The sequence below is a fragment of the Protopterus annectens genome, chromosome 4.part0 (genome assembly GCF_019279795.1).
Source record: "Protopterus annectens isolate FY-2018-M chromosome 4.part0, PAN1.0, whole genome shotgun sequence".
NCBI classification, from domain to species: Eukaryota; Metazoa; Chordata; order Ceratodontiformes; family Protopteridae; genus Protopterus; species Protopterus annectens.
The window spans coordinates 1,448,609,290-1,448,624,313 of NC_056733.1; the positions used below are offsets into that span (position 1 = coordinate 1,448,609,290).

Below are 15,024 nucleotides of genomic sequence, written 5' to 3' on the forward strand. Positions count from 1 at the left end.
TCGCTGCATTGTGCTTTTGCGATTACAAACATTACTAAAAAATGCCTTGTGATTTAAATTTTGATACAAGACCTGAGTCTAAAACTAGTTTGACTGCATTGATTTTTGTATTTTCTACATTTAAGGTTTGGATATTTTCATTAACTTTTGATTTTGGTATTATTTTGCCACAGTTTTTTGTATTTTAAACTTTGTTTCACTGTAAAGCTTTTTTTTTCTTGAAGTCTGAAAAGTTGTGAGCTAGGGAACATTCCTTTTGCATTCATTAATTGAGTAGAAATTAGATCTATCTAAATAGTGGGAGGAGAAGCAAAACATTTTTTATTTAAGGTATTCATCTCCATTCCTCTTCAGCTACAAGAGTTCTGAGTTTAAAATTGCTATTTGGCTACATTTATGTTTTGGACCTTTCCCCATCTACCCAATGCTTGTTTTGCTTTTGAACTTGGTACCTTTTTAGCTAACTGCCCCTACTGTAAATTAGTTTTTGAAAACTCCTTCCAGTCACACCTCTCAACCTCTTAGTACAAGAAATCTGGCCAAAGCTTGAAATAATGGGGGGCAAAGGCCCAAAATGGGGACAGATTTTAAATATTGCTCTTATAAATTTAGAAGGTTGTTAGAATAACAGGATTTGGGTTAGAATGCATTTTCTGAAGGACATTAAGTCTGATACTCAAATGTATGTCGTTATTTAGTGACTTCAGTCCTCCGATCATCCCAGAGATTTGCCAGCAAACTACAGATTTTATAAGGAGCAGACCATAAATAAACAGCAAAAATCTGGATATTCAGTGGAAATCAGGACAGTTGAGAGGTATGCTCCCAGTGCTATTTCTTCTAGAACTGACAGCTCAGATTGATGAGGCACACCCATTAGACTCTTAAAGCTTGGGTTAGCCTCCGTTTCATATAATCCCATTTCAACTAGCACTCATCAACATTCAGAGTAAATCTGAATCGTTTGTTTTTTTTTTCTGCACCTTTCTTTGTTTTAACCAAAAGGCAACTGTTTGCACTTTTAACTTGGTCTGGGACCTTAGTCTTTTAGTATCCCTTACAGTAGTGGGGAAATTGAATGGCTGCAGGATCAGAGTGTCATTTATTTAATTTCTACTGCTTTTTACTGTTTGTATTTTACTTGGTCTGGGGGGCCTTAGTCTTGTAGTACAGTAGTGAGAAAATTGTTGCATGATCTGAGCCTTGTATATATATTTACACTGTATTTCACTGTTTACTGATTGGATTCCTGTCTAAGTCACCTCCTGTAACATGTGCTGAGCTGTGCAGCAGTGGTTTGCAGTGCCCTGTATAGATGCAGACACCTAGAGTTGTAATTGTTTATATACAACTTCATCTGTGTTTTTTCAATTATCTTGGTGAGTGTAGATCAACTAGTTTACCCATTGAGAAGCATTGTTCCAAGAGTGTTATTTTAGATCAATTCTAGACCTCTCCTTCCAGCCAGGTTCTAAACCCCAATTGTGCCACCCCTCATAGATCACAAAACAGAGCATCCACAGCCACGAATGTGCACTTTCCTACTGTGACTGCAGCCAGCCTAGTGGAAATAGACATCTTGAGACAATGTAGCAATTATTTTATGTTTACTGACAACCACCTTATTCTTAAGCACACTGACACAGTATGCAAAAAATGTAATTGCACTATGCCTTTTGAGTCAAAGGTCTCGCAAACAGACACTGATTATCACCAAGCAGGTTGCCAGTAACACACACACTACACCTACTGTGCATCAGACACATAAACTCATGTATATGCTGAGGCTCTTCAATACAATCTATCCAGACCTGAAAGACCTCCAATACATTGCCGTCAGCAACCTCCCAAACATTCTGCAAAGACAGCACTCCCTGTAACACATTATAACCGCATCCCATAATGTTTCATCCTCTAAGCCCTTAAAGGCAAACTACCACACAGCCCAATATAGTGATCATTGGAGACTGTTGTGAGACGCACTGATACCCCACTCATCAGGTTGAGCAAGGAGACAGTTAAGGTCACTTGTCTATCAGATTCAAGGATCCACCACATCACACATGCAGTCATGACATTGAACCAGAAGTACCAGTATAACTCTGTCATAGTCCATATGGATGTTAATGACCTGAGATGCATCTCCCTGGGCTATATGAAGGAACACATGATAGAGCTTTCAGATTGTGTCCCATGCATTTATGAGCCTAGCATTGAACAACTTCTACCTCCTCCAAGGATGATACCACTGTATAAATAGAAGATAATTGACTTTGACAATTGAGTTAGTTACTGAAGTCATTCCAAGGGGTTCCAGTATTTGTCAGCTTGGGGGGACATGATGGACCGAAAGCACTGTTTTGCCAGGGATGGCCTGCACCTGTCCCTACTAGGCTTCAGATATTGGCAAATACATTATCCACCCCTTTTGTAGGCAATGCCAAGCTGGTAAATCTTCCAACATAGTAAATTCTATGCAAGATGAACTATAGTTGTTACTGCTCAATGCTAGGAGTCTCAGCAAAAAGCTCCACTCCCTGGAAGCACTATTCACCCCAAAAAGTGTTGAAATCTGTGCAATTACTGAGACCTGGTTTAAAGCCATGGAAGGCATTCCAGCTGTACAAAGCAATAGTGCCATCTTCACATTTAGACCAACTACTGTACAAGGAGGGACAAGAGGTGGAGTTGTTTCAATCTACCTAAAAAGTAAGCACACCTCAAGACTGGTCAAACATTATGAGGTGCTTGAGCTACTCCATGTCCAACCAACTTTGGGTAAAGTTCAGTACCATTTCCTTGCTGGGTATAGGTCCCCATCTATGACCCAGGATAGCCTTACCACATACTTGAATGTACTGCAGTCACCCACAATTTAGCCCAACAGCATGTTCATGGGCAATTTCAACTATCCCACCATAAAATGGGATACATGCACAAGCAGTAACATGCAACCTTAAGGATTCCTGTATTTTTGCCAGTGCAGATCCCCTGGAACAGCTAGTCTGCACACCTACTAGGGATGCTAATACCCTGGATGTGGTGCTCATAAATATGAAAAAATGTTGCATACCCTCTATGTAATGTCCTTAGAACAGATCACAAAGTGTTAACCCTTGAAATAAATATAAAGGCTGACCTCCCAGCAAACCCCTGAACCTTTAAGCACTTTTCCAAAGACATGCATCTGGAGCATTTCTCCCTGGGCCTCCGCTGAAAACAGGCTCTGTGGAACCTAGTCGGACATTCCCAGTCAACAAATGTTAAATAAAAATAAAATAAAATAAATTGCCTTCTTTTAAGTGAAGGCTTAGCTAAATTCCAAGCCCCCCATACACAGAGAACACAATGGCCTATGCCGAAGTGTTTATGGAAACCTTACAAACATGTAAATAAGTGTATAGAAACAGCAGTACCAAACAGAAATAAACCTAGAGCAAATTCCAAAAACAAACCCACTTGGTGGACCTCCAGTATAATTAAGTTGAACAATGAAAGAAAATCCTGCCCAAAAGACAAAAAACTCCCTCATCAATCTTAGTAAGCAACTTAGGGAACTAATCAAGTCCACCAAAGCCATCTTTGAGGCAAAAATAGCCTCCCAAGCTAAGATTAATTTTAAGGTATTTTTCAGTTATGTATGCAACCCTAAAGAGAACACCCGACAGTGTGTTGAACTAATAGTAAATGGAATTTTCTACACCGAAAGCAGATTTACTAGCCAATAAGTTCAGCTCCAGTTTCTCCCCCAAGAAGTACCCTCTACCATTTCTCTTCCAGCTATCACTACAGAAGAGATCCTTACTGCACTCTCCAAAGCTAGAAACACTGGATCAATTTGTCCTGAAAATAGCCCAGGATGCTCCCTAAATACCTTTAAACATGCTCTGTCAGGCCCACTAGAGTCTCAGTTCAACTACAGCCTCCAGACAGGCTTCATCCTTAGGGAATGGAGGACTGCAACTCTCATCCCTCTACACAGACCCAGGAAACTATAGACCCATAAGTTTGACTATTCTTGTATGCAAAGCCATGGAAAGAATTAGTGTGGACCTGATAAAGATTAGGAAATCTTTAAACACTGGTCCCATCCCAGTTTGATTTATTCAAGGGCAATTCATGCCTTCTAAATTTGGTGGACTTCTTAGAGCAATGAACAAGGGCAGAACAATACATAGGATCAGAGGAGATTACTAGGCTGTTGACCCGGAGGTCATTTTAAGCCTAGCCATTTTATCCCAGTGTAATACTATAGAAATGCTAGTCAGTATCCAAGATTGCATTTAGTGATGACTGCCCATGTCCAAGAGGGTTGTAGGTGCCATCCTCAGTAAGAATATACGGTGCCCCATCCACTCGTCCAGATTCCTCTTAAACAGTGTCATAGAGGTGCTCTGTTTCACATGACTTGGTAGCCTGTTCCAAAGACGTGGTAGTCACTGGGAGATAAATTGTCCCTCCAGCATGTCGTATTTAAGTCACAAGCCATATTTAGGTCCCTCGAATAGGTAGCCCTATTGCCGTTTGTTTTACTGATATGCTATATGATATGATATAGTTCATTAGGTTTGGGTCTTGGATTGCTCTGTAGGCCAGGCATAAGCCTCCTGTAAGAAGTCTGTACAATACAGAGTACAGTGATAGGGACATCAGTTTAATAAACTGATACACGACCAAACTAAGAAGAAAACCAGACTGTAGTCCCGTAACTCGAACGTTGCTTTAATGAACGAACCACAGAGTAACAACCAACATTGAAGAAAAAGTAAAAACCAAAATTTTACTAAGCACTTTCACCCGTAATAAACAATAGGCTTCTTCAGAGTAATACAAAGTGCCACAGAAAAAAGTTAGTTAAAAACTACATCATACACACACCTCCCAAATGAGCCAATAGCATTCTAAAGTTGAATCACAGCTCATAACTTAATTAAAGCTGCAGTACAGACACATAAGTTAAAGTGACTTAAAATACTTTGTTACAAAAAGCTAAATAAATGTAGTAATTATAATAAGTAAATATATTAAATATCAACCCGTTGGATAAATTTGTAAATAATTATTAAAATTCAACAGTGGATTAAGACTTCCATTCCAGAGTAACCATTTCAAACAACTGAATTTTGTTCAGGAATGCATAAAAACCATAAACTGTTGTAAATATTAACCTGAACCTTTAAAATGTTATAAATACATATATATATATATAATAGCAAACTGCTTAGTTTGCATTAAAAACATTAAATGCAATAGGACCTTAACTTTAAAATGCTAGCAATTGATATGTGATCATTGATACCTGGAGGCTTAGAGGCATCTAACCTAAGTTGCCATAGACACTTTTTTTACCTCCAATAATGTTTTAACATCACCCCCTCTGTCGTTGTATGGTATCCTGTCAATCACGAAAAATATAAATTTATTAAAATTTTTACAAACTTGGCTATGTAAATATAAGGCATTTGTTTTTTTGTTATTTTTAATATCTCTTGTGTGTTCTTTTATTCTTAACCTCAATTTTATAACGGTTTTTCCTATGTAAAATGCAGGACAGCTCAAACAGGTAGCTGCATAAACTACCATCTTAGTGTTACAATTGACATGTCCTGGACATTTGATACTTATACCAAAATTGTTAATTGTTACATATGGCCCATTATTAATAAACTTACATACCCCACAAGCCCCGCACTTGTTCATACTGGAGCTTCTATACACGCCTGCTCCCTTATCAATTTCCATAATTTCCTTTAGGTTTTTACCTCGACTATAAATAAGATTTGGTGTAGTACCTAATATGGAAGTAATGTCATTATTAAACACGCTCAACCATGTGTCCTTTAAAATCATTCTAATATGCTCAAACATAGGATTAAATGGTAAAATCATGGCATTTCTGGAATGGTCCTCGCTATCATTGTTGCAAAAAGGTTCAATACTTCGTATTTTTAATAAACCACCTTTCAAAATAGGTTTAAACGCGGTTGACCTTCTATGGCACTTTGTATTACTCTGATGAAGCCTATTGTATATTATGGGTGAAAGCGCTTAGTAAAATTTTGGTTTTTACTTTTTCTTCAATGTTGGTTGTTACTCTGTGGTTCGTTCATTAAAGCAACGTTCGAGTTACGGGACTACAGTCTGGTTTTCTTCTTAGTAGGGACATCAGTTTGTCTGTGTAAGGTACATGCTGGAGCCCCTTGATCTTCTTTGTTAGAAACCTCTGAGGTCTCTGCAATTGCTGTAGGTGCTTTGTACAGTACATGCCAAATGGGGAATTTTTACTCAGTTGTGTGTCAGATTAAGTGCCGAATATGGAGGGGTTATAACCTCTTTTGCTTTGCTCTCAAGGTGTTGCCTTTACTAATCAAGTGTGCTATGTAGAAAGCCTTTCTTACTACAGTAGACACATGATGGTCGAAGTTAAGGTCGCAGTCAACTTGTGATCCCAGGTCCCTTACCACTCCGTGGGTACTTAGAGTGTTATTGTTGATTTGATAGTGTGAAGGGACTTTGTTTTTGCCAGAGGGAATGATGATGCATTTCTTTGCATTCAGTCTGAGATCGTGACTAATACATCAGTCGCTGGCCTGCGCGAGATCCTTCTGAAGTATACTGACATCATTTGTGGATTCAGTGATTGCACCTAGTCTGTAGTCATCTGCAAATTTGGTCAGCCACAACCCCTTATTTTTGACCTGAACTTCTGAAGTATATACCAAATAGTAGGGGACCCAACACTGACCTTTGTGGTACCCCACTGGTAACAGGTCTGCTGGTTGATGTGGAGTCACCTACTTTGACAGTGTGTGTCCTGTTTGTGAGCCAGTTGGCAACCCGTCTTACAGTGAAGGGGTTTACATTCAGTTTGCTAAGTTTATTGGTAATGGAATGTGGGATTGTGTCAAAAGCCTTTACCAAGTCGAGGTATGCTCTGTGCACAAATTTGCCCTTGTCAATGGCCCTGGTCACATTTTCAAAAAAATCCAAAAGATTTAACAGGCAGGATCTGCCCTTGAAGCTGAATTGGGTAGGATCCAGGGTTTGGAGGTCACCTATGTCTTTATTTATGAGGTCCATAATGGTATGTTCTGTGGCCATACAAATGAGGCTGGTTAGTCTTAAGGTCTTTAATTCCCCAGGTGTGTTGCTAGGCCACCTTTCTGGAAGGGAGTAACTGTTGCTGTTCTCCATTCCACAAGAACAAAGCCTGTGGTTAGGCTATGATTTAATAGGGTACTTAATGGTGATGCCAGCTCATGTTTTAGCCTGTTTAGATGACTGTCTGGGATGTCGTCTGGTCCCATAGAGGCTGTTTTTTTTTTTGCCTTGGACAAGGCTTTGAGGACATGCTGTTCAGATATGTAGGGTGGGGGTGGGGGGTGGGGGGACGGTTTGTGATAAGTTAGGAGGGGATAAGAGAGTGAAAGTTTAACCAAACCTATCTGCTAGCAGGTTTGCTATCTCTGTGGGGTCAGTGTATGTGTGATACCATTGGCCACTAGTTCTGCACATGCTTGGGTTCTCCCTTTTATCCTTGGCTGTACTTGCTAAGTTTCTCTCAAAGGAGCCTTAGAGGATTTGACAAGTTTTCTTGTTTGCCTGTTGAGGGTGAGGATGGTACTTTTCCATTGTTGAGGCCTTGCCTTTGTTTTCTTGAACATCAACTTTTTGTATGTATTGTCAAGTTTATTGATGCTGGATATCCACTGTGGCAGCTTGTTTTTACTTGGTGGTAATGGAAATTAGGTTGACGGTAACCTGACATACTGCCTACCTTGACCTGGCAAAGGCATTTGACACAGTACCTCAGTCAGATGTTATAGCCTAACTCACAGATATGACAAATGAAGTTAGGAGGAGGAATCCGCCAGGACAAATGAAGTTAAGGTGGGGGAATCCACCTCCACCAAGATACCTGTTACTAGTGGTGGCCTACAGGGCTCACTGCTGGGACATCTCCTGTTTTGAAATGTACTTCTCTGAAGTCGAGGCAAATGTTTAGGGCCTTTGGCTGACCAAATTTGCTGACAACTGCAAGCTGGGCGCAATCATCGAATCCCTCAAAGATGTAGATATCCTCCTGGAAGGTCTGACACAGACACTTAACTGGTGCTAGAATCATGACCTAAAGCTCAGTGCAAAAAATGCATAATTATACCCTTTGGGAATATGACCACCCCTGCAAATTACAACATTGATAAAACTCCCTTAAGAGCAGACCCAGTGGTAAAGGAAATCAGGTTGACAGTAACCTGAATTTTGATCACGGTGTAACTTTGGTAGTGAGAAAATCATTCTATGTGGCGAAATTGATAGGTAAACTGAACAACAAACCAAACGGCTCGAACTTTTGCTGCAAAGAATGACAGTTGAAGTGAATATATTTTAGCGCTTTCTTCCACTTTATTTTAAACCATGGACTTCTTCAGAAAAACGGGAACTCTCCCATGTTCCCGTTTTTATACATAACAGGATGTGATGTAAAATGAGTCACACATTTAGTCTATTACAATACTTAGTAGTAAAATTAAAAAATCATTCCGAATTCATTATATTGTGATAAACAATGTCATTATCTCAAATGTTATGAACATAATCTTAACATTAATTCAAAAATACAATGTTTTTGCGCTTTAAATAAATTTGAAAATGAATTCAAACAGTCTTAGTCAGATGAAAGTGTAAATTACCTATCGAATAAATGCATTCAACATAAAAATTAAACTATCTGATCTGCTTATGTTCATAATAACACAATTAATACAATTAATACTAGCCTTACTATCTATATAATAGAAAACATTTAATATTTAATGTTAAGATTATGTTCATAACATTTGAGATAATGACATTCTGAGATAGAATATATTAGAATCTGTATTCTGAGAAGTTGGACATAAATAGCAACAGTATTAATATTATGAAGTTACAGTTTCTACTGTTCATTTCATAATTCTATATATTTTTTATTTTCTAAGAAAGTAAAACATATATAATTTTTAATTAAATAATTTTAAAAGTAATGTTCAATAGATAGAATTTATATATTTTGTATTGACTTTGTTTATCACAATATAATGAATTCGGAATGATTTTTTAATTTTACTACTAAGTATTGTAATAGACTAAATGTGCGACTCATTTTACATCACATCCTGTTATGTATAAAAACGGGAACATGGGAGAGTTCCCGTTTTTCTGAAGAAGTCCATGGTTTAAAATAAAGTGGAAGAAAGCGCTAAAATATATTCACTTCAACTGTCATTCTTTGCAGCAAAAGTTCGAGCCGTTTGGTTTGTTGTTCAGTTTTCCGTTTTCTGGCTAGTCCGAAATTGATAGGTAAGGGCATTGCATTCATATCGAAGGAGATCATAGCATCACTGAATTCAGCCCTCATTGGACCAGTAATTGAGTACAGTGCACCCTTCAGAATGTACCTCACCAGGAAATTGTAGCAGGTGGAGCAGCCACAAAGGTTCATCACTAAAAGAATACAGGATCTAATATATGTCCTTTGCAGACTGCCTCAAAGCCATGCCCCTCTACTCAGTCTCCTTCATATTACTGAGGGGCAATCTATGCCTAACCTACAAGGCATTCTGTGATCCAGCCCTGATGGGTCTGTTGCACAGTCACGAAACAGACAGCACTATAATTACTCAATCTGTTTTATTTATTTATTTTAACATTTGTTTACCAGGAAAGTCTGACTTGGAACGAAGCCAATTTTCAGCGGACACCCGGGGGAAATGCTCCAGATGCATCTCTTTGAGATGTGGGAGGAAACCAGAGCACCTGGAAGGAAACCCACATGAATGCAGGGAGTACATGCAGACTCCGCATAGAAGGCACTCCACCCGAGAATCGAACCGAAGAACCTTTTGTGTGAGGCAGCAACACTGCTGCTGCACCACTGCACCATCCTAAGAATCTAAACCTTGTCTGTGAAATAAACAGAACATGTTGCAGGAACAGGTATGTGTCTCAGAGATTAGCCCCTCCCCTTCTCTGGAACAAACTCCTCATTAATGTGAAACAGAGCTCTTCCCTAAACCTATTAAAATGCAGTTTGGACCACTGGATGGGAAATCAGAAATTTACCCCTGGCTTGTTACCTGTGGCCCTTATAGACAGGGGCAGTTTGTAGATGCTCTGTGACAAAGGCATATGCCAAAACAGTTCTAGTCCTTGGGCATTGATAATTGGAAAAATTGGGGCATGAATGGCTAGACTTAAAAAAGCTGTAGGGCCATTAGCCTAGTAACCTCCTAAGATCTTGTTGTCTTTGGCTTGGGTAGCTATTTTAGCCTCAAAGTTGACTTTGGTGGATGTTAAGTTCCCAAGCTGTTTGTTTATTTCAGTGACAAGGACTCTAACATTCTAGGAATTTCTGCTCTTACTTTTGGTCAAAATTATTTTCTTTTTATTATAGAGCTTGTTGATATTATGATTCCACCATGTGAGTTTAATTCTGGTGTTTGCCCTGCATTTGTTTCTGTGGGGTATGGCTGCATCTTTGCAGCTTGTTTACATGCTGGTATAGTGTGGTGGTATACATTTTTGCATGTTCAGTGAAATTAACTAGGTTGGTGGGGATTTGATGCTTGCCAATGTGTCACCTAGGAGCAAATTATTTGTCTTAAAGAAATTTCTAAAGGTACTTTGGGTGGAAGGGGTTTCTGTTTTTAGCTTTATTTCAGAGGAGACTGCTTTATGGTCAGTCCTAACAAGTGATGAAAATGGGCAAAGGATGATGCAAGTTTCTGCCGTATTAGTAAGGACAAAGATCCAAGGTGTTTTTCCCCTTGGTGGGTACTCTGACTAATTGTTCTACGACGTTTGTATTGATTAAGTGCAGGAATCTCTGTTGTTGAAATGGCTACAGCTTTTACAGCAGTGACACCACTTTCTTTTGACTTTTTTATGTAATAGAAACTCAGCAGAGTCTAGAGGAAGTGAAAGAGGATAAGTATGAAGCAGTAAAGGATGAAAAGGAAGAACTGGAGGAAATGATAGGGGAAAAAATGGAGGAAGCAGTGAAGAAAGATGAAGAGGTAATGGTGGAGACGGAACAAGAGGAAGAAGTAAAGGAGGAGGAACAAGAGGAAGAAGTAAAAGAAGAGGAGGAAAAACGAGAAATTGTAACAGTAGTCTTTCCCAAAGAGGTATATGCCCCAGGCATTTTGATTATCTCTTGCTGTGTTAGTATATTTTCTGAGTATGAGTTTTTGTCTCTATACATGTAGATAATGTCTATTCCCAGTTATGTGTGTGCATCCTTTCACTCCTTGCTTGTAACTGTGTGCCTTTTTGAATATGTATGTATGTGTATATATATATATATATATATATATATATATATATATATATATATATATATATATATAAAGTGGCAAATTGTCAAACTTCTGTTTGATAATTGGGTATATTTGATGATCTTTGGCAGCAGTGCTGAAAAATTATACTACTACAGTTAGGTGCTGATTTATTTTTTCATACTAATAATTGGGATACATAGAAAGGCATACTGCAACTACAGGTAAGACTTGCTTCTTTCAGCTGCATCAAAATGGCAGTACTGCCAAGGGAATTTTGTTTAAAAATAATGCTATTGGATGAGCTCTGTTTGGCACTATTTAACCTTGTTTTGTGACCGTTCTTTGTTCCCATTTTTGGGCAGTTTTGTTAACATTGTGACTTCCTTTTCATCCCACCAGAACATGTACCTTTATTATTTTAGCCGTACTTTAGCAAAACAGTTAATAAATTTGATCTATGACTAGGGTCACTGTAGTGGTATTTTGTGGGTTTGCCCACATTCCATTATCTTGTGATCAGAAACAATTTCCAGTATGTTGTCCTGTTCCCTTGAGAACTGGTGTAGGTATTCTGTCTTTGAAGGTGTTTGTACAGGCTGCAATAAGATCCCTGTCTCCATTTTCTTCTGATTGTTGTTGTTTAGGCCATTGTTTTTCCTTCAGGCCTATCCCCTCTTTCAAATCCATTTTTTCTTAGAGGATCCCCCCTTGTTCTTAGCCCATTTCAGTTAGAGGGCTTCCTCTTATTCCCTCCTTCTCCCTTTCTGATAAGGAGTTAGCTGTTTAAGTTAGAGACTCTCCTCGGTTGGGGGAGTTGTCGTTTAACTTAGAAGCTCTCCCCCTTCCGTTACCTTTCGTATTTTGTTGTTTTAAAAAAAAAAAAGTTAGATACTATATTCTGCTTATTGCTGTTTGTGATAATGTCCAAAGAAGCACCCAAAAAATCCAAACCTTCCGGATTCAAGAAGTGTGACTCATGTTCCCAAAAAATGTCCCTGACTGACGGACATATGAGTTGTGTTTACTGTCTAGGAGCTGTGCACCTGCAGGACTCATGATTTATTTGTCATGCTTTCAGCGCCAGAGTCCTGCAGGAGTGCAAAAACAAGCTTATTCTGAGAGGTTAACTGAAAGGGCCCTTTGACACTCCAGTGGAAGGGAATCAGGCTAGTAAAACAGGAAAATCCCTCAAACCGACATCTCTGTCAGTTCCAATCTCAGAGCTATCGAGACACAGAGAAATCCTCCAGTTCGTCGGATCCGTAACCTCTCGGGTTCGACAGACCTTATCTCCTGCGGTTCCATCAGTGTCCTCGGAACCATTTAGGAATCACAAAAGGACTAGATCTCGTTCTTTGGAACCAGTGCAGTCCACTCCACAGTCACCACTTCTACAGTCTTTGGCGGGCAGTCACCGATCGTTCACCCACTCCTCTCGATCGTCCAGGAGCCTTTCAAACGATGTTGTGGCGAGGCTGGTGAAGAGGCTTCTCAAGACACTGGCTCTCACCAAAATCTTATCGAGCCCAGCCCGTATGGATGCGGAGCCGACTACTTTACCTCCCGGATCATCCTTTCCTCCTTCGACTCACCTGAGCTCGGAGCCAGAGTGCATGGAAGTCATTGTGGTGGAACTGTCTGTTCTGAAAACCTCCGGTCTCTTGGTTCCAACATCTGTTCTGATCTCCTCGATACCTCCTTCTGTCGAGGGATCTGGGAGCTGACACTCCCTCGTCAGCTCCGGGGGTGGGGGGTGGCATTGGACCCTTGTCCGACCCTACTCTTCCTGTCAGAGCTTCAGCGCAGGTGAGCTCTGCTCCCACATTGGCCTCAGAGCCATCACCTTCTGTACGGGAGAGGTCTCTCGATTCTACGGAGCCAGGGACCCTCTCGGGCCGGGAGCATGGTGCCTTTGAGTTGAAGAAGAGTGTGCTGTTCTCTCAGACAGCTCCTCCCTCAGCTTCAGCTACTCCGTTCCCTATGGAGCCAGCATCTTCCTTCTCACCACCCCTTATTTGTAAGCATAGGGAACCAGTGCCCCAGAACACCCCATTGGGTGACCCCCTTCCAATAACTCCCCAGAGCATCCCCCTGAGGAGGTCCCTCAGAAGGCATGTAAGAGGAAGCATGTGGACTCCCCTGAGTCTCTCACATCGGACATGGACCTGGAGGACTCAGAAGTGTCCCCATGGTCCCCCTCTGAGGATGTCTCATTTTTGGACATTCTGGAAATCCTCAAGCAGAGAGGTGGCTGGAAATCCCTGTACCTGGACGCATTTGGTTCCCCACCGTCCACCTCTTGGGGTCTCCTTACTTAGACCCGCTGCTAGGGGTAGTAAGTCGAAAGGTATGGAGCTCTCCAGAATCGATGGAACCAGTTCTGCGAAGGCCCAATAAGTTCATAATGGCACCAGATGACAAAATGTTCCTAACCAACCAAGGGTGTGCCAGTTGATGCTATGGTGGTGCTGGCGACCACTAAGAAGGAATTAACAGAGACTTCTACATCTGTCCATCCTCCATCCGCAGAACAAAGAGTCCCATATGATGGACAGATACGGGAAGTGTGTCTTTTCTTCAACAGCCTTTACTGTCAGGTCACTGAATTATCTTTCCCATTTCACCCAACTTCAGAGAGATCTCCTGAAAGAGCTAGGAGATACCCTACAGGATCCTACAGCTGTGGGAGATGCAGATAAAACTTCTCAGCGTCTGACCTCATCTTAGGTAGTTAACTCCTCCATGCAGCTTATCTCCTATGCAGTCGATGGAGCGAGCAGAGCTGCAGACACAGGAGTCGCCTTACGGAGATATTCCTGGATGCACCTTTGTCAATTTGCAGAGCCTTTAAAGTCCTCCTCTACCAACGCCCCCTTTGATGACTTGTCGTTAGGGCCTAAGTTAAAAGAGAGAATAACCAGGTGCGAGCAGGATGGTAAACACACTTTCTGCCATGGGAGTACGTTTTTACACACCTTCTGCACCTTATCCTAAAGGTCAAAAAGGCATTAAAATGTGGTTCCGGTAATCCCAGGGAGCTTCGCTTGATGCACATGGTGATATTTCCTCCAGGGGCAGAGGGGGGAGTAATAATGGGAGATGTCCTCGTGGCAGAGGGGGTCCGCAGAGTCAGGGTGACCAAGATACGTTCTCTGGTAGGTCCTTTCAGTGCTCCTGAAAGGGGCTCGCCTGTCCACCTCTGGAGGCAGTCGGGGGAAGATTGTCACTGTACTCAGAAGCCTGGCAAAATATCATAGAAGACACATGGGTGCATTCGGTCATATCCAGGGGATACAGTATTCCTTTCTTCATGCCACCTCTTCCCCAAAAACAAAAATCCATCCCAGATGTGCCACCCAATCTAAGGGAGCAAGCAACTCTAAAAGTTCAGAGGTTGCTAAGAAAAATAGTCATTGAAGAAGTCCCCGCAGACCAAATCGGATCTGGAACTTACTCAAGGTTCTTTTTAGTACCAAAAAAAACAGGGGACTGGAGGCCCATTTTGGACCTCAGCAGACTCAACAGGTCTGTCAAAAAGACAAAGTTCCGGATGGTGACACTGCAGTCCATATTTCTGGGAAAGGACAATTGAATGTGCTCCATCGATCTCCACAATGTGTACTACCATATCAAGATGGACAGGTGATCCAGGTGATGTCTATGCTTCCAACTGGGAGCCAGTCGCTACCAGTTCAGAGCTCTG

At 40.8% G+C, this 15,024-nt stretch overlaps 1 protein-coding gene across 5 annotated transcripts in view; it reads left to right on the forward strand.

The window, feature by feature from the left end:
- The window catches only part of UIMC1 (ubiquitin interaction motif containing 1), a 2,105,680-nt gene that overhangs the window by 1,120,104 nt on the left and 970,552 nt on the right, over nt 1-15,024 (forward strand). For all 5 annotated transcript variants that reach the window (XM_044069293.1, XM_044069294.1, XM_044069292.1 and 2 more), the window contains one exon: nt 10,936-11,168. In XM_044069293.1, the coding sequence (XP_043925228.1) occupies nt 10,936-11,168 (233 nt within the window). The remainder of the gene's footprint in view (nt 1-10,935; nt 11,169-15,024) is intronic.